We start from the raw sequence: 20468 nt of genomic DNA on the forward strand, positions 1-20468 counted from the left end.
AACGGCGTTTTTGCATACAGCCGTTTTTTAAATTTGCCGCCTTTTGAAGCACAGTAACCCGGAAGTGACGTCATGGACACCGCCTCTGGGTTACGTCATCGGAGACCCAATCGAAGCCGCTCCCGGCTTTGATCGGGACTCCATCCAGCCGGCGGACGTGCCGGCTGGGTGCTCGGGGCTCCTGGTGGGAAGGGAGCCCCGAGCAAAGTCACGGAAGGCGCGGGAGGGGCATCCCCTCCCGCTCACCCGGGTAACGATCGAGCGGCTCCTGAGCCGCATCGGTCGTTACCGACAGAAAGCCGACCGTTGACTCTAAACCATGGTATCGGGATAGTGCCTCTAGCTAGAGGCACCATCCCGGTATACCCCCGCAAAGTCTGCCGACGTAGGGATACGTCACTTTGTGGTAAGTGGTTAATACAAGGTCTTGGGACAGCACCGACCAAAGGTATTGGGTAACTGGTGATAGGGTATATAGGCTGGGGATTTGCCCAAACGGGCTATTACTTAATCAATTAAGGATGAGCTGGTGTGGTAACTTTCTGTAATTTTTAGGGAGCATGGATAGTTAAAAAACTATTAGATGGGCACCTTAACGACTACAACATACAGGGGTATACTATGTATTGTTAACTGCAAACACACACACACACACATCATAGGTTGAACTGCATGGACTGGTGTATTTTTTCAACCTCACAAACTATGTAAGTATGTAAATCAACCTCTCTAAGTAAGACATGGTGTCACCCTCATTTCTCTCGGCCTACTTCAGCAATTTGACAAGCTTTAATTTTTATGAGACTGAGGGTCATAGAACAATGTAATCAATTAGAAACCGAATACATTTCCTTACAAGAAATTAAATATAAGAAATAAATAAATATAAGAAAGAGCAGGCTATTGTCGTTGAAATATCACATCTGAAAATGATGGGTATAGATACAGACTTGACTAGGCTCTTGCAAAAGTTCATATTGGCCTCCACTCTTTTGGCCATTAAATTCTCCTGGTGGGTCCTGTAATGTGATGAATGCCTTCATGACCAGTAGTTAGGCAACTCTGCTTTTAAAATAAAAGTTCTTTATCATTTTAGCTGCATATATCTCTTCCTATATCTGACGTGACGTGAATCTGCCCTAATTTTAAAGTTCGTAAACTGCCAGCACACATGCAAAGCCAGCATGTAAATACTATCACTTAACTTATCAAGCTCCATATCTATGGTACTATTATTTGTGTATATGTCTTTTAACAAACTCATAACATCTAGCTGTTGTCAAATCTTATTTTTCAGAATATGACTCGTTTTTAATCTACAATGAAAACTACAAGAAATGTTTACAAGCTCAGAACAACATCATTAAGGTCGCAGATTGTTTGCCTGACAATAATGCACAAAAATTCAGATGGATCTCAAAAAAACAGCTAATAAATGTAGCGGTGCCACGGTGCCTGACGGTGTCCGCCAAAAGTGAGATGAGTGTGGTCAGCCTGTTACCATGCAATGGTGTTAATGCTCTTCAGCTATGGGAGTGTAAAAATGACACTTTGTTTGGCATCCAGGGCGCAGACTTGTTCTTAAACTATGGCAAGGCAAATGAAAAAGTAGTGATTCTTAAAGCACTGGAAGGCAGGAGCCAATGGAAGATCTATGGAACTCCTGATGACTTATGTGTTAAGGCCTATGAAGGTAAAGTGTTCTGTTTAAGATCAACTCCAGGCTAATTATATAATCAATGTATATCTAACTGAATGACTATTACTTACCTAAAGCTCTGTGTGAAATAAACAATTGCCATGTTTCTTTTCAATATTTAGCACCCCTGACACCCCAGAGGCATGGTGCCACCTCCAGAGGCAGGCCAGCATTTCTACCCAGGTCCTTGGCTTACATGGGGAACTTAGAAAGAATATTGGGCACCAGTCACTTTTCCCTTTTTACAGATTTATTGTAGAACAATCAAGGAGGTGAGGGTTAGGGGTCCCAGATACCAAGCAGATCACTCAATCTCAGGTCACTCATGAAGATACGTGGCCACTTATAGTTACATAGTTAGTCAGGTTGAAAAAAGACACAAGTCCATTTAGTTCAACCAATAATAAAAAAAAAAAAACAACCATACAATCCCATATACACAATCCTATACCCACAGTTGATCCAGAGGAAGGCAAAAAAGCATGATCCAATTTGCTACAGCAGGGGAAAAATTGTTTCCTCCCCTAAGAGGCAATCTGATATTCCCTGGATCAACTTTACCTATAAAGGTTAGTATCAAGTTATATTATGTACACCTAGGAAAGAATCCATGCCTTTTTTTAAAAGCAATCTCCTGAGCTGGCCAGAACCACCTCTGGAGGGAATCTATTCCACATTTTCACAGCTCTTACTGTGAAGAAACCTTTTTGTATTGGGAAATGAAATCTTTTTTCACCTAGACATAAAGAGTGGCCCCTTGTCCTCTGCGATGACCTTAAAGTGAATAACTCAACACCAAGTTCACTATATGGACCCCTTATGTATTTGTACATGTTGATAATATCCCCCTTAATCTCCTCTTCTCAAGATAGAATAAATTAAGTTCCTCAAATCAATCCTCATAGCTGAGCTCCTCCATGCCTCTTATCAGTTTGGTTGCCCTTCTCTGCACTTTCTCCAGTTCCCCGATATCCTTTTTGAAAACTGGTGCCCAAAACTGAACTGCATATTCCAGATGAGGTCTTACTAATGATTTGTACAGGGGCAAATCTCTCTCTGGAGTCCATACCTTTCCTAATGCAAGAAAGGACGTTGCTCTCATTGGAAACCTTCCATGGTTTTATTAACCCTATGGTCTACCAATACCCCCAGATCCTTCTCCGCTATAGATTCCCCCAGTTGTACTCATCCTAGTATGTATGATGTATGCATATTCTTAGCCCCCAAGTGCATAACTTTACACTTTTTTTAACATTAAACCTCACTTGCCTCATAGTTGCCCATGATGAGGTCGGCTTGTAAGTTGGAGACATCCTGCAAGGATGTTATTCCACAGCATAGCTTGGTGTCATCTGCAAAGACTGAAATTGAACTTTCCCCAGTCATCCTCCAGGACGGTCACATGAGAGATAGGCTCCAACTCCTACAGGAAACACAAGCACACAAGTTTAAAACAAGCCGCCCTAGGCTGCCCCTTTAGTTCTTGTGTTTCCTGCGTCCCGCAAACACAGCACCAGGGGATATCTCCCCAGTTTGTTTTTTTTTGAACCTGGAAACAGGTTCTTATTACCCAGGGCAGGCATCCCTGAGTACCCCCTGAGACCAACTGAACACGACTGGCGAGGCCGTCAGTCCCAGGCACAAGGAAAGGGGGGACAAAAAGTGGGGGAGACCAGCAGCCCCCACCACAGAAACCCCACAGCAACCTTCCCCTGTGACACAGGTAAGCTACAGAGGAATGACCGAATCAAGGGGGTTTCCAAAAGAGGCCATCCCCGCTTTAGGCTAAGTAGGGGATGGCTACACAGCCCTGACGCCACTCACCGGACTCCAGGCGGTTCTCCCCGGTGCGGTCGGCATTTCGTCAGCCTCCGGGCGGGCTCAGGGAGATGACAACGGCAGAGGCTGAGTACATCTCCCGGCATAACAACAGCAAGGTTCTCCGTCTTCCGGGACGCCGGGAGCGGAAGTGACGTCACCAAGATGGCGCCCGCACAGGAAGTGCTTCGGCAGCCATCTTGGAAAAAGGCAAACTATACGGCCGGCTTTTCGTCAGCCCCGGGGGGGGGGGGGACTCAGGTAAGGACGGAGGCAGGAGGTAACACGGCCGGTTCGGTCCACCGCTGGATAACCTACCATCGGTCATAATGTCCCCTCGTGGCCAGCCCCAAACAAACAGCCGGACGGCCAGGGAGCGAGAGCGGAAGTGACATCACCAAGATGGCGCCCGTACAGGAAGTGCCTCGGCAGCCATCTTGGATTAGGGCAAATCACACGCATTCAGCACAAAATGCCCTTACTTCCACTGGGCGGACCCTGGGACCGTTTTGGCGCGAATTTTAAAAATAAAAACAACCCAAAACAAAGCAGCAGCGGTCACCTCAGGAGAATACAGCTGCACAACTCCTGCAGTGAACCCCTCCAGGCGGCACAATGGTGGAGGACCGTACCATATTGCCAGAGGCTGCAGAACCCAGCCCCAGCTCTCACTTGGTAAGTGAGCAAGGGGCAAATAGAAAAATGAAGGGACTCACAGAAGTAAGACTAAATTGCTTACCCCTGCTTTTTCGTTCACCCAATCCTCTCCCACCTACTCTTCCTCTCTCCCCTACTTTCCGCCTGCATCCCTGCAGACCAAAAGCCAGGAACAGACGGACAGTCTGAATAAGCCAAAAAAGAGAAAATACTGCCGTACATGCGGCACAAAACTGCCAACAGAAAGCGACAAACTTTTATGCAGTAAATGCATTAAAAAGATCGTCAACTAGGAAGCAAGTCCATTAGCTAAGGATCTTTCGGATTTCAAAAAAGAAATGACAGCCACAATGCAGTCCCTGCAGGCTACAATTAATGCCATGAAAGGAGAAGAACAGCCCTCCACGGCAGCAAAAGGCAAAACCCCTAAACCTAAAGGGAAACCCAAACCGGTACCCCAACCAAGCTCCTCCGACTCGGATTCGGAATCGGAAGAGGGGCAACTGCTTGACTAAAGCAGCTGTGATTCAGAGGATGATCTGGGAACGGCGGAAACCCAAAGAATGACTAAACACCTGTTCCCGGCGGAGGAAACTGAAAAATTACTACAGGCCATATACATAACCGAAGACATCCCAGAAGCACTCCCCACAGTCTCCATCAGGGATAGACTTTACAGGGGACTCCAGGAAGAGAAACGCAGAACATTTCCGATACACCAGGCAATCAAGAACATGATAAAGAAAGAATGGAAGAATCCTGAAAATAAACTTTTCTTTCCCAAGGCGCTGAAGAGACGATTCCCATTCGAGGAGAACCAGATCACCGCGACCAAATGCCCGAAACTGGACGCATCTTTGGTGAAAGTTTCGAAAAGATCGGATCTATCCTTCGAGGACATGGGCCAACTGAAAGACCCAATAGATAAAAAAAATGGAGGTGGTACTACGGCAAGCCTATGAGGCAGGGGCTGCGGGGTTTCAGCCCAATATCGCGAATACCTGTGTGGCCAGAAACGTTTCATTTTGGCTGGAACAACTCAGAAGTCATCTGAGCAAGGTTCCAGGGACAGAAGAAGCCCTTGACTCCCTCCCACTCATCGAGAAAGGAGTGGCATACATGGTGGACGCCTCAGCAGAAGCAGTAAGATTCACCGCCCGAACAACGGGCTTAATCAACGCAACCAGGAGACCACTATGGCTAAAGACCTGGGAGGGCGACTATGCTTCAAAGAACAAGCTATGTAACATCCCCTTTGACGGCAACCTACTCTTCGGCTCAGAGTTAGAGGAAGTGCTAGAAAGGTCAGCCGATAGAACAAAGGGCTTCCCGTTCAAAAAACCCAAACAGGGGGAAAAACAGTCCTTTCGTCAACCAAGACGAGAAAACCAGGCGAAAAGGGGAAGACCCCAGACTCAACGCCGGTGGAACTTCAACCGGAACAAGGGCAGGACCAATTTTCTGTTCCCCAAACCCGCATCCACCAGCAAAACCCAATGACGCCAGCCGGACGGCGGTGGGGGGCAGACTACGTCATTTCCTCCCACAATGGAAAACGTTTTGTTCAAACCAATTTATTTTACAGATAATTGCACTGGGTTACATGATAGAATTCGAATCAGCACCCCAGTACGCATTCAAAACTACAAAGGTCCAAGTAGGATCAAAAAAGCAAAAAACTCATGGACCTAGCAATCAAAGACCTTCTAAACGAAGGCGTGATAGTGGAGATACAACCAACACTTCACACCAGAGGGCATTACTCTCACATATTCATCAGAGAGAAACCCTCGGGCATGTCTCGTTTAATTCTGAATTTAAAGAATCTAAACAAATCCATAAAATACAGAAAGTTCAAGATGGAAACCATCTTTTCGATAAGAACAATTCTACCACCAGCAGCCTTCCTAGTAACACTAGATCTGAAGGACGATTATCTTCACGTGCCAATCCATCCCGACCACCAAAAGTTCCTGCGTTTCGCCACACAGGAAGGCATGAAAACACGCCATTTTCAATACCAAGCGCTTCCCTTTGGCATCTCTTCAGCCCCACGCATTTTCACCAAAATAATAGCGGAGGTAGTGCAGGAACTGAGGTTAAAGGGAGTCCAGATAATCCCATACCTGGACGACTTCCTAATTTATGGGGTCTCCAGAAAAGAAACCCTGGCAAACCTACAGAAGACAGAAGAGTTCCTAACTTATCTGGGGTGGCAAATCAACTTAAAAAAATCAAGCAGAGTTCCCTCCCAAGTGACCACATTCCTGGGTTACACCATCAACACCATAGAACAGAAAATTATCCTCTCGGAGGAAAAAATTATGAAGCTGGGCGACAAAGCAAACCAACTCATAACCGAAAAACAGGGGAAAAGGAGAGCAGTCATGTCACTCCTGGGACTGATGGCGACGGCAATCCCGACGGTCCAGTGGAGCCAACTGCATATGAGAGCTCTACAACATCATCTGCTGCAAGGCTGGAACAAAAATGAAGACTCCCTGGAAGAAGTCATCTCAATCCCAAGAACGGTCAGGGAAACCCTAAACTGGTGGACCGGGAAGCTCACCCTAGGAAGAGGCAGACCGTGGCTACCTCACACACAAGTTCGGGTCACCACGGACGCAAGCGCCTCACGGTGGGGAGCACATATAGGGCAGCAAGTCAGACAGGGGCTCTGGGAACCCCAGCTAGCAAGAGCATCTTCCAACCTGAGAGAATTGTCAGCAGTATGGGAGGCCCTGCAGGCATTTCAGGAGATGATACTAGGAAAACATGTCCAGGTCCTGTCGGACAATGCAACGACGGTGGCTTACAATAAACCACCAAGGGGGCACAAGGTCAAAAACCCTAATGAAGACGGCATACTTGCTCCTCTCCTGGGCAGAAATACACCTCCAGTCGATATCAGCAATACATATAAAGGGCTCATTCAACACGCTAGCAGACATACTAAGTCGACAACAGCTAGACCCAACAGAGTGGGAGCTGAACAGGGGGGTTTTTTCCCGAATAACCAAAAGGTGGGGAACCCCGGAGGTGGACCTCTTTGCCTCAGCAAGCAACAGGAAGACAAAGCGATACTTCTCCCTAAAGAGGGAGACAGACTCCCTAGGAGTAGACGCACTGGGCTTCCCATGGTCTTTCGAACTGGGGTACGCTTTTCCGCCCATACAGCTAATCCCCAAAACACTTTGGAAGATACGGACGGAGAGGGCGAGGGTAATCCTGATAACGCCCTACTGGCCAAAAAGGTCTTGGTTCTCGGTCATGGGAAACATGACAGAAGAAAAACCCTGGACCCTACCAATACAAGAAGATCTTCTCCTACAGTCAGGAGCTTACTACCCCCATCTCCAAACCTTAAAGTTGACAGCCTGGCTGTTGAACGGGGCATCCTACGGGGAAAGGGACTTACCCCAAGGGTGGTAGAAACTCTGCTGAAAAGCAGAAAACCGGTTACGCAAAAAATTTACGGAAAAATTTGGAACAAATATTCTGATAACATGCGCCAGAGGAACAAAGACCTACACGAGGTCGGCACGGTACTAGAATTCCTACTAGACGGAGCCGAAGCAGGGCTGGCGATACGCACCCTTAAAGTGCATACGGCAGCTCTCTCAGTCTTTCTGGACGACCAACTCAGCGTAAACCCGCTAATCAAACGATTTTTCAAATCAATTGCCAGAACACGACCAGTGCAAACCACAAACGTAGCCCCATGGGACCTCTCTCTGGTACTCAGAGCACTTACCCAAACACCCTTCGAGCCAATTTGGGAATCCTCCACAAAAAACCTAACACTGAAAACGGCTTTCCTGGTGGCAATCACGTCAGCCAGAAGGGTCAGCGAAATCCAAGCTTTTTCCATAAAAGAACCGTTTCTTACGGTCTTCCCAGACAAGCTGATACTCAAAACGGATCCACTGTTCCTCCCTAAAGTCTCTTCAGACTTCCATCGTACACAAGAAGTCATACTACCATCCTTCTGTCAAAACCCAACGAACCAGGGGGAAGAAAAATTTTCAACCCTGGATGTCAGGAGGTGCACTTTGGCCTACCTTGAAGCCACCAAGCAATTTAGAAAATCCTCAAATCTGTTTGTACTATTTGGAGGTACACACAAAGGAAAAACGGCATCTAAAAGTTCCATTGCAAGATGGATCAGGAATGTAATTAAAGTAGCCTACGACAGCCAGGAATCAGCCAGACCAACAAACATAAAAGCTCATTCCACACGCTCCATAGCCACTTCCTGGGCAGAAAGAGCTGGGGCGTCTATTGACCAGATCTGCCGAGCAGCCATCTGGTCCAGTGACTCCACGTTCGTGAATCACTACAGGATCGACCTGGTCTCCGCCCAAGACCTAACCTTTGGTCGAAAGGTCCTGCAAGCGGTAGTCCCACCCTAGGTATGAATCTTTGGGGTCTCATGTGACCGTCCTGGAGGATGACTGGGGAATAAGGGAGTTATTACCTGATAGCTCCTTTTCCAGGAATCCTCCAGGACGGTAGACCCCCACCCTTATAGAAATGAGATACTAAGTCCATATATCAGCACATGTGTGCTAGACGACAAGGAAATCTTTATACAACTGAAGGGGCAGCCTAGGGCGGCTTGTTTTAAACTTGTGTGCTTGTGTTTCCTGTAGGAGGTGGAGCCTATCTCTCATGTGACCGTCCTGGAGGATTCCTGAAAAAGGAGCTATCAGGTAATAACTCCCTTATTTAATCCCAGACCCTGTATCATTTATAAGGGTTTTAAAAAGTAAAGATCCTAACACTGAACCTTGGGGTACACCACTGATAACCTTAGACCATTCAGAGTAAGAATCATTAATCACTACTCTCTGAATTTTGTCTTTTAGCCAGTTTTCTATCCATTTACAAACTGATCTTTCCAAGCCTGTAGACTTTACCTTACACATTGTGTGGGGAACTGTGTCAAATGCTTTTGAAAAATTCAAGTATACTACGTTCACAGCCACCCCTCTGTCCAAGGTTTTACTTACCTCTTCATAAAAAGAAATCAGGTTTGTTTGACAATGTCTGTCTTTCATGAATCCATGCTGTCTGTTGCTTAAATTATTTTTTTCCAGCAAGAACTCATTTATTATTACTAGTTCGTTATGAATTTTTGCTCCTGTCATTTCCTTTTTACATAGTCTACTATATTTTTTGTAACATTTTAATGATGATAGTGTTCCTTCATTTTTATATTTTTAAAAATCTATTTTCTTATTATTTATAGCTTTTTTAACTTTGGCCGTGAGCCACATAGGTTTTATTTTTAGCCTTTTAAACTTATTGCCTATGGAAATTAATTAATCAACCCATCCAAAAACTCGATTTAGTTAATGGACCCTATTTAAGACAGGGTGCCACAAACAAAATGCTAGTTTTCACCTATTTGGACTAGATGATAGTGAAAGTATAAGTAAGAATGCCTGGATTGGCAGCCAGAGTCCAAAACACAATGCAGGATAACAGAACACTAGGCATAGCCATGAACAATCCACAGGTAGCAACACCTGAGCCCCAAGGTAAAGGCAAATCATAGTTAAAGGTCCAAGTCATAATCACAAGGAAACAGGTATACAAGAAAGAGAAGGGTCACAAATTCACTGGGCCTAGGATGACGTCTCAAGCAGCTATGCGTGCCAAGCAATGTACTGGCATCATCTTTTCCTTCGACAAAAGCTTATAAAGACTGCAACCATAACTGATGATGAAGGGAAAGGCTGAGAATCATTGTTGCTTTATCTTGTCAGATGAGGTACTATGCTATTTGTAGAATACTGCATTAAGAAATGGGTCTGTGGCTCAAGATCCAGACTCGATAATACATGAATAGAGAGACCTGGGCTTGATCCTAGACCGCATTGTTGGCCTTTCTGTCTATTGAAGATATTTCTATCTCCCCCTCTAGTTGCGACACCTTGACACCTGGGCAAGATGTAAGGGTGAATGTACCAATAAAGTCACAGATGGCAAGAAAGACCTAATAGGGGTTCCCATCCTTCCATGTTCTATGAAAATATTGTGGTTGGGTTTTTGGGAGTGATTCATGTACACATTCTTTGTTGTGCTCTCTTTGACCACCTCTCTCTTTCTCTCTCTCTCTGTTCTCTTCCTTACTATTCTACTATCTTTTTTTGCTCTCATTCTGATAGTTTCTCCTCTCTACTGGGGCTCCTTTCCCTCTTTGGTTCTTTATTCTAGACTCTGTGCCATCACCGGCATTGGTCCACACACCTATATTGTGCCCCACCCCTCATCCTCCCTCCAGCTTTGTACTGCACTCTGTGTGTTGCCATGAGCACTGCTCTATTTTTTTCTGGTCTCGTTTACACAAGGTGCACTCTGTACAGACTTTCTGAAACACAGTCCATGGTGATCACTTTTAGGAGAAGGGTAAAGAAGTGAATGCAAAGCATTCAGGAGTCAATATAACCACCTCCTAAATGCTCCTTTTTTTCAGCCACATGGGGATTTCTTATTTCGTTTGGCTTGTGGTTGAAACATGGTCCTAATTATTTCGTATGTAGCACCCTCCAAAACTGATTGCTAGGCTGGTTAGGTAAATTTGTTTATTTTGGCTCCTCTGTAATCACTGGAGCAGTTTGAGATTGCTCTGGTCTGCTCTGAGTTTCGCTGGCTGTGGGTTTGACTACTTCCCCCTCTTTTCCAGATAGTTCTTGAAAGTAGCAGGTGGGAGAAAGAAGATTAGCAGCTGAATATTTATATTGTCTCAGCCAATTCCTGGGGAAGGGTGCCCAGATTGGGGATGGGAGTGAGCATAAATAGTCTGGAGTCTGGAGTTGCCCTGTTCTTGTCCAGGAGAAGTTCCTAGCCTGCTACCCTTCCAGGCAGCCCAACTAAAGTTCTGCATGTGTTCACTGAGGTCCCAGCTATGCTAAAGCTGGGGGGCTACTCTACCGAGATTTTCTGGGACTGTTCAAGGCACTATACTATAGTCCTGGCCTGGAGAAGGATCTTTTGTTTCTCTCACTCAGGATCTACCTATGGAGGCTGGGTGACAGACATCATCAAGGACATTGTAAGTACAGACTTGTGTAAAGAGCCTGGGGCAAATCAGAGGCCCTTTGGGGGTCGAGCACTACATATACTGTATATTTTGAAGCTGTCTTTGAAATGACTTTTAGTTTTGAATCCCATATACTATCGTCTTTCTTCTGATGAGCCTAAATATGCTTGATTGATAAAGGCTTCCCTACATCATATCTCTTTGCTTTGTCTTATTAAATTGGGTTGATTTACTAAAGGCAAAAAGACTGTTCAGTTTTACAAGGGGATTTTCCCAGAGTGTAGTGAATGATGTGAAGCCCTGCTCATTTTCATCGGCCACCTGTATTTAAGCAAAAAAGAAAGTTTTTTTCAAATTTTGCAGGTTATTGGTTATTCTTTGCAAAGTTAATTTTCACCACATTCAAGAAGTGAAGGGAATATTTCCTTGCAAAGTGCAAATTCCCCTTCAACATGAACAGACAGGATACCTAGTAAATCAATCCCAATAAGTCCAAGTATGAAAGTGTTTTTTTCTCATGAATATTCTTTGTATTTATTTATGATTTGTATGTATTATATTCATAACTATCTAAGGCTTTTTTTTTTTTTCATTTTCTCCACAGAAATATATTCTATAAAAGGAAATGGTAATGGTCAGCCCTGTGTATTTCCATTTAAGTCCGAATCTAAATGGTATGCGGACTGTACCGCCGTAGGAGCAAAATATGGGGATCTCTGGTGTTCTACAACAGTGGATTATGATAAGGATAAGTTGTTTGGATACTGTCCAATTAAAAGTAAGCATTATCATTGACTTTTCTTGTGTGATGTTGGTTTAGCAGGGCCCAAATGTAACCCTTTCTTTTCAAAAACTGGAAACCTTTATAGCTTCCCTATGGGAACCAATAAATATTTGGAAATTATTATTTCACACTCTGTAGGAAACATTTATCTATATTATGTGCATAGAACTGTCATACATGACGATATGATGGCAGCACCAACTTAGGCTACATTCACATGGGTGGCCAGGGGAGGATAGTTAGCTGCTTTTGGAAGCAGGAACACTCCAGCAAGTTTGTAAGTGGCCAAAACTCTGTAGAAACGCTGACCCTGGACACACAATGGCTGCGTCCAGGGTTGGTTAAATGCTCTATTCACATATGAGCTGTTACATGCGAATAACGCCAGTCATTGACTACATAGTACAAATCTGACAGCCACCACAGACAGCTGCTACTGTTTGCACATAGTGTGGGCAGACAGTGTTTGGTACCACTGGTGAAATCTAGTGATTCTTTCCCCCATGTGCCTGTAACCTTATACTCACCTTACCAGTGCTTCCTCGCTGTTCCTCCCTCCATCACAGCCAGCAATATTATCCAGCACTTCCAGGTGTGGTAGACCTAGCAGCCAAATGCTAGACCGAAACACTGTCACACGGGTGAGGGAGTAGGAGGAGTTGGACTCTTTGCAGAGACAGTCACTTTGACTTACATGGGCAAGGGACATTGGGGTTGATTTAAATGCAAATAGACAGTACACTTCGCACACTTCAGTGCATGTTGCAAGTGCAGTTGCTCCAGAGCTTAATAAGTGGGCAGAGGCTCTGCTGACTTCCATCATCCAATCATGTGCAAGCAAAAATTATGTTTGTTTTTTTTTACATTTTCCTTGCATGTGATTTGGTACTTTTGTAAAGTAAAGCTTTACCTCATTTACTAAGCTTGAGCAACTGCACTTTGCAAAGTGCACAGTCAATTTGCCTTTAATTGTCTCTATAAAACCAATCTTCAGGCAAACAGTTAAACAGTGTGCCGGCCTATGGCGTAATGACACCGGCGGGAAACTCTCGTGAATCTGGGTCGACATCATATGACATCCCCCCGGATCGTGCAGCAGCATGATGTGCCAACGGTTGCGTCCCCCGGACATAGCGCATGACTGATCACTGTACCGGCCCGCTGCTGGTACCATGTGATCACTGTAACCAATCACAGCAGGTCACATGACTGTTGTAAACAATAGATGGCTTCCTTTCAAGCCATCCATTGCATACAATTGTGTTGCTAGCTGTGATCAGTCAGTGTGATTACATGGTACAGATTGGACCAATCACAGCCCATCTGTACCATGTGATTAGCATTGGCCAATCACACCTAATCACAACAAAGCAAATGGAATGAATTGATTTCATTCAGTAAAATGATTGCATATAGCAATGAAATTCATTGCTATATGCAAACATAATGTGTAAAAAAAAAAAAAAAAAATACTGATCACTTCCCTAGAGTAGTACAATGTTACTAAGAGAAAAGAACAACACGCTCATGCGCTAGAGTCAGCTGACTGTATTGTTAACCACTTGCCGACCGCCGCAAGTACATATACTGCGGCGGTCAGCCACGTGCAGGTAAAGTGACGTATGGGTACGTCATTCGCCTGTGAGCCAATAGGGGGCGAGCGCGCGCTGCTGGAGGCGCACTCCCGCCCCCGCTCGTTCACAGACACCTCAGCGCGAGTGACCGGCGGACCCGATGTCCGCCGGTCACTCGCGATCGTCAGTTACAGAGGAAGAAAGGCAGGCGGCTAATGTAAACAAAGCCGCCTGTCATTCTCCCTTGTGTAACAGCAGAGATCATACGGTCCTGCTATGTAGATCTCTCCTGTTACATGAAAAGCCACATCCCTGCACAGTAAGAAGCACGCCCCTAGGGACACACTTAGCCACTGCATCACTAATAATGTTAACCCTTTCCCTGCCAGTGTCATTTTTACAGTAACAGTGCATATGTATAGCACTGATTACTGTAGTAATGTCACTGATACCCCCAAAAGTGTCAAAAATGTCAGTCAAGGGTCCGATCTGTCCGCCGCAATGTCGCAGTCCAGCAAACAAAATCGCAGATCGCTGCTATTACTAGTTAAAAAAAACACAACAAAAATGATAAAAATCTTTCCCTTAGTTAGTAAACGCAATAACTTTTGCACAAACCAATCAAAATACGCTTATTGCGATTTTTTTTACCAAACATATGTAGCAGAAAACAAATTGGTACAAAATGGTTAAAAAAGGAGCTCCTGCGCTAGAGTCAGCTGACTGTAGTGTCACAGGTGCCTGGCCATATCGTGGATAATCTCATGGATGCCCTGCTGCCCTCTAGAACTGGGGTCATCCTGACAGTGCTGTGGGAATAGAAAAAGAAAAGAGGGCACACTGGCCTAGTGCATTATCTCATCCAGGTCCTCCCACTCCCAGGTTTAGTGGGAGCAACCGATCAGAAATAGCCACACATGTGCCCTGACGAGCGTGTTTTTACTTATGGTATGTTTGTGAGTAAACATCTTTATGATTGTATTCATCTTTTTTTAATAAATCTGTTGGATAATGCACTAGGCCAGTGCACCCTCTTTTCTTTTTCAAATCTCACAGTACAATGTTACTATTGTAACATTATATTGCTCTGGTCAAAGGTTGTTAAAAAAAAATTGTTAGAAAAAAAATTAAAAATAAACAATTTTTAAAAAAATGTATATATTTTTTTTTTTTTGTACTGTCACCAGTCAGTGACCCTGATCACCGCCACACCCATTATATCATGATGCTGTACTGCACTGGTGACAGTATGTAAAAAAAAAAAAAAAAAAAAAACATTTCATTTTCCAAAAAACTTAATAAAAAATGACAACTTCAAAAAAATCGCTATGCCTCTTACTAAATACCTTGGACCTTGGGGATATCTTTACTGTCCTGACATTTTTGGGTCTCAAGAAAAGAGAGAGCCATCAGTACATCAGGATTGATCAATTTTCAGATACACAGCATAGTTTGTAGACTAAATAATATACACTGATTTAGGTTATTTTCACCAAATAAATGTAGCAGAATACATTTTGGCCTAAATTCATGAAGAAAGATTATTGTTTTGCAACATTTTATAACAGAAGCAAACAAAAAAAAAAAAAAATTATAAAAATGTCATATGGGTACAGTGTTGCATGATCCTGCAATTGTTATTCAAAGTCTTACAGGGCTGAAAGCAGAAAATTGTCCTTGGCAGGAAGGGGGTAAAAGTGCCCTATATTGAAGTGGTTAAGTAGCAGAAGCTGCCCCTCTCCCTATTCAGCCACAGTGCTCATGTATGAGGGATGACAGAGTAGGGCTGGGCGATAAAGCGATACCGATATGTATCGCGATAGTTGCGTTCTCGATAGCAATAACGATATAACGTTCGATATTAGAATATTAGAACTTGAAGTACTTTTTCCGCGCAGCCAGCCCCCGCGTAACTACACACACCCTGGGGGTCCATAGTCCGCCGCACAGGAACCGAACTCGCTCCCCAGTAACGGACCACCGCCACGCGCCGCGCCTGGATGTGACATCAGCTGCGGGTACTATCCTATCACAGCCCCTGGCCTGTACAGACGCACCGCCCGTTTCCTCTCCCGGCAGCTGACGTCACATCCAGGCCGGGGAGTTCTCTGTACCTATCACAGCGCGCCGCAGCCCCTGTACAGACGCACCGCCCGCAGCTGACGTCACATCCAGGCGCGGCGCGCGGCGGTGGTCCGTTACTGGGGAGCGAGTTCGGTTCCTGTGCGGCCTGTGCGGCGGACTACGAGCTGGCTGGACCCCCAGGGTGTGTGTAGTTACGCGGGGGCTGGCTGCACAAGCGGAAAAAGTACTTTCATTATTCAAATAAGAATAGGCGAAAAAAACAATTGTACAATAAAGGAGTTGGAAAAAAAAAAATAGTACTTTCAAGTTCAACTAAAAAAGGTGGCCGGTTACTGGGGAGTTCTTCTCTGTACCTATCACAGCGCAGCCCCTGTACAGCCCGCAGCTGACGTCACATCCAGGCGCGGCGGTGGTCCGTCAGTGACGTCAGACTGAGTCAGAGTGTCAGACACGCACATAATTATACAGCGCTTCTCCGGACTCCTCCTCAGTCCTCCCTCCACACAGTGAGCTCTCCTCCCTCCCCGCCCAGCCCTAGTTGCTAGGTTACCAAAAGTGTGAGTGCCTTTGTTAATAATGCAACCAATGCAAAAAATGAGTGCCGCAGCGAGTGAGGAAATTGTAAATAAAAGAGGAAAAGTCAGCTCGCCAGTATGGCAGTTTTTTGGATATTATAAGTCTGACCGTAGTCAGACCAATGTCGTCTGCAGGTTATGCAAGACCGTCGTACCTACCAAGACTGGTAATACCATAAACTTGTTTTACCACCTTAGCCGCGCTCATCCTTTGGAGCACAGCCGTATTCAACCAACAACATCTGCAACACCGCACAAGCAGCAGACCACCATGGAGAGGTACTCTGCATCAGTGCCTTATGACAAAGAATCTAAACGGTACAAAGATATAACGGAGGCAGTGGCATATCATATAGCCAAAGACATGCTTCCGCTTAGCACTGTCGAGAAGCCAGGTTATAAAAAGCTCATACACGTGCTTGACCCACGCTATGTTATTCCTGGCCGAAAGTACTTTTCTAAGACTGCCATTCCTAAGCTGTATGTAATGTGGAAAGAATCTGTGCAGCAAGAAATATTGTCAGCCAAGTACTTTGCAACAACCTCTGACCTGTGGTCAAGCCGTACTTCTGAGCCATACATTAACTTGACCATTCACTTCATCGACAATGAATGGGGTTTGAAAACCAGATGTCTTGAGACTGCATATTTCCCCAAAGATCACACAGGAGAAGTGATAGCAGAAGGCTTGAAGGAGGCACTGTTGTCCTGGAGTCTGAATGAAGACAAAATGGTGTGCATCACCACAGACAGCGGGGCAAATGTAGTGAAGGCGACTTCACTGAACAACTGGACACGGCTGCAGTGTTTTGGCCATCGTTTGCACTCTGCTATTGGTGAGTAGCTTTGTCATTTTAATGCTCGTCATCAATGTTGTACACGATCTATTATCAGTTATTTACACTGGCATTGTTTTTCTGCAGGTGCTGCAGGAAAAGATAAAAGAGTGGAGAGGGCTGTAGGTGTGTGCAAGAAAGTGGTATCTGCCTTTTCTTACTCGTGGAAGAAAAAGAGTGCGCTCTCTAAAGCACAGGAACGTCTTCATCTTCCCACACACCAGCTGGTCACAGAGTCACTAACCAGGTGGGGCTCAAGACAAAAGATGGTGGCAAGGGTCCTAGAGCAACAAAAGGCCATCATTGAAGTTCTGTCTTCTGACAAAAACAACAGGCACCTGATCCCAACGTGGCAGGATATTGACGTCCTTGAGTCAATGCATGCGGCCTTAACTCCTCTCCTGGAGTTCACAGACTCCCTTTCTGGGGAGTCATATGTGACGGTCTCGTACGTGAAGCCTGTGCTCCACCTTTTCCGCTCCAGTTTTCTGAAAGTTAATGAGGGGGACACTGAGCTCACAAAAGAGCTAAAGACAAAGATAATGACTTATCTCGACGAGAAATATGCTGACCCTGACACAGATGATCTTCTTGACATGGCTACCTTCGTCGACCCTAGATTTAAAGGCCACTACATCAGACCAGAGAAGGTAGGGGCCATTCAAATGAGAGCTGTGTCTGAGATCATGGATGAAGACCAGGGCCAACAATCACAGGCAGGGCCTTCTGAAGGAGCAGCAGACCAAGGTGCAAAAGGAGGAGCTGCAAGTGGACCAACTCTGCCACTGGGCGTGAAGAAGCAACGCAAGTCATTGGGGAGCTTTTTCAAAAAACGGTGCCAAGATGATGATGCTTTGCCTCTCACTGAAAAACAAAAAGTGGAGAGCGAGCTGGAAAATTACCTGAGGTGCCCTGATGCAGACAGTGAGTCTAACTCTCTGGACTGGTGGAGGCTACATGAACACAACTTCCCCAGATTGTCTCAGCTGGCGAAAAAGTACTTGTGAATTTTTAGTACTGGGGGTAATATTGTTACATGCACCAGGGCAGCTTTAGACCCAGAGAAGGTCAACCAGCTGGTGTTCCTAGCACAAAACCTGGACTAAAATATACTTGAATAGTTCAACTAAGTATGATGATTAGAGTAAGAATAGCATTTTTTAATATTTCTGCAGGTTTTATATTTCAAACAATGTTACTGTACTGTAGGTTTGTTTTTTATGTTAGATGTACCTCAGACAGTCTACCTCAGTTTTATTTGTTTACAAAACACTGCACATACAGTACATACATAGCAGCTGCTACTACTACTACAGTGCATTACAGCAGCATAGGCCAGCAGCCACATTCACACTGGCAATCTTCTGATTCCTGACACAGCTGTGAGCGGCTAGATGTGGCTGCCGCGGCCCTGTTAAAAAAAAAAAAAAACTGAACTGAACTGAACTGACAAAAAACGGATGTCAGAGGATGATCATCCGATGACATCCGTATTTACATAGAGATACATTATGTCCGTTTTTCATCCGCAAACGGATGGGATGAAAAACGGACATACGGAACGCCCGTGTGAAAGAGCCCTAACAGTTTGCAGTTGCACTATTTTATTACACTTTATTAAGCATTTCTTACATTTTGCACCTTAAATGTAAGATAATTGTTAAGTGTTCATTGTGACTTATGTTTACATTTTAATTATTTGAGTTTTACATGGTTGTGTTGACATTTTATTGTCTTAAGAACTGAGGGGATTATGATCAGAGGAAGGTTAAGTTTAAAATAAAAATGTTTAAATGTAACATTTTTCTCCTGGTCCTTATTTTAAATGGGTAATAAAAAATATCAATAATTATTGATATCGACCGATATGAAACACTGATATCGTGATACAGTTTTTAGCCATATCGCCCAGCCCTATGACAGAGGCTAAAATCAGGACAGATTTGGGTACTTATGCTTGTTGTAAATAAAATACATTTAGAAAATATTTTTATTGAGTTTTATACAGGAAACAAAGCAAAGTAAACATTCAATCCAGCAATGTTACAAAATATCATCGAAACAATACCAGCAAGTTACAAACAATGCTATAGGGAACAACTAAGTGGACAACTACTGTGTCCAAAGATTGAAACGGAATAAATCTCACAATAAAATACATTTAACGTGAAACAAAACTGCATTTGAGCACCACAAACTGAAAATGCTATTTAATTCATTTTTAATATTCAGAGCAAACTCCCCCATCTATCCATGTCTCCATGCTTTATTGTGCCGAGAAACCCCTTTGAACAACACCCCCTAGGCATTTCTAGCTGCAGCCATCGTGATTCATGTAATATTTACTTTCTACATGATTAAATTCATCTTTCCTTAGCTCAGGTATGCAGGCAGGGGGGTGCGCTTAGCTGAGAAAGTCCCTCCTCCTCTCCTCCAGATGAAAGAAAAAAAAATGCCATGCAGTACCCACTCCCACTTCCGATCGGCCCACCTAGGCAGCTTGAATGGAAGTCCTCCTCTCCCCCTCCCTCCCTGTAATCTTTTGGGACACATCACAGGTCCCAGAAGATTGCCTGGCCATTCATGACGCGCAGCATGACTCGTGCATGCTCAGTGCGCACCTGTTTGTGCAGCCACAAGCTGTCACACCTGGGTGCCCACACTAGAGATGCCAGCGCTGCCGAGAGTAGAGGGCGAGGCTTCGGTCGGCCGCATCGCTGGATCGTGGGACAGGTGAGTGTGTAGTTTTTAATAAACACAAAAACTAGTTAAACTTCACTTTAACCTCCCTGACGCTGATCCCGAGCGTGACTCGGGGTTGATTTTTTCTATCAGGAGCGGTAGCCCCGAGTCACGCTCAGGGTAGATGTGCAGAGAGCGAAGCGGTGTCTCTTACCTTCTCCTGGCGATCCAGCGATGATCTCTCATTGCTGTGACCGCCAGCCGAGAGTTCCGCCGCTCCTCCGTCCTCCGTTGGTGTGATGACTTCCTAGTTCAGTTCCCTGCAGCAGCAATGCTGCATGGGAGCGGAACTAGGGAGGGAAATTAAAAAAAAAACAAAAAACGTTGCACAAAACACAAACACATAACACATTTTATATTATATATATATATATATATATATATATATATATATATACATATATATATGCATATATATATATATATATATATATATATATATATATATATATATACACCGGTATATATATATATATATATATATATATATATATATACATACCGGTATATATATATATAAAATTATATTATTGATTCAATTATAATTCATGCGTTATATATTACATATATATATACATACACACACACACACATATATATATATATATATATATATATATATATATATATATATATATATATATATATAT

At 44.3% G+C, this 20468-nt stretch overlaps 1 protein-coding gene across 1 annotated transcript in view; it reads left to right on the forward strand.

Moving 5' to 3' along the window:
• LOC309556055 (macrophage mannose receptor 1-like) overlaps positions 1–20468 on the forward strand; it is a 256698-nt gene that overhangs the window by 20621 nt on the left and 215609 nt on the right. The window contains exons 2-3 of the mRNA XM_082258349.1: positions 1298–1693; positions 11827–12000. Of these exons, the coding sequence (XP_082114475.1) occupies positions 1298–1693; positions 11827–12000 (570 nt within the window). The remainder of the gene's footprint in view (positions 1–1297; positions 1694–11826; positions 12001–20468) is intronic.

This window comes from Pelophylax lessonae, assembly GCF_965119305.1.
Source record: "Pelophylax lessonae genome assembly, chromosome: 5".
NCBI lineage: Eukaryota > Metazoa > Chordata > Amphibia > Anura > Ranidae > Pelophylax > Pelophylax lessonae.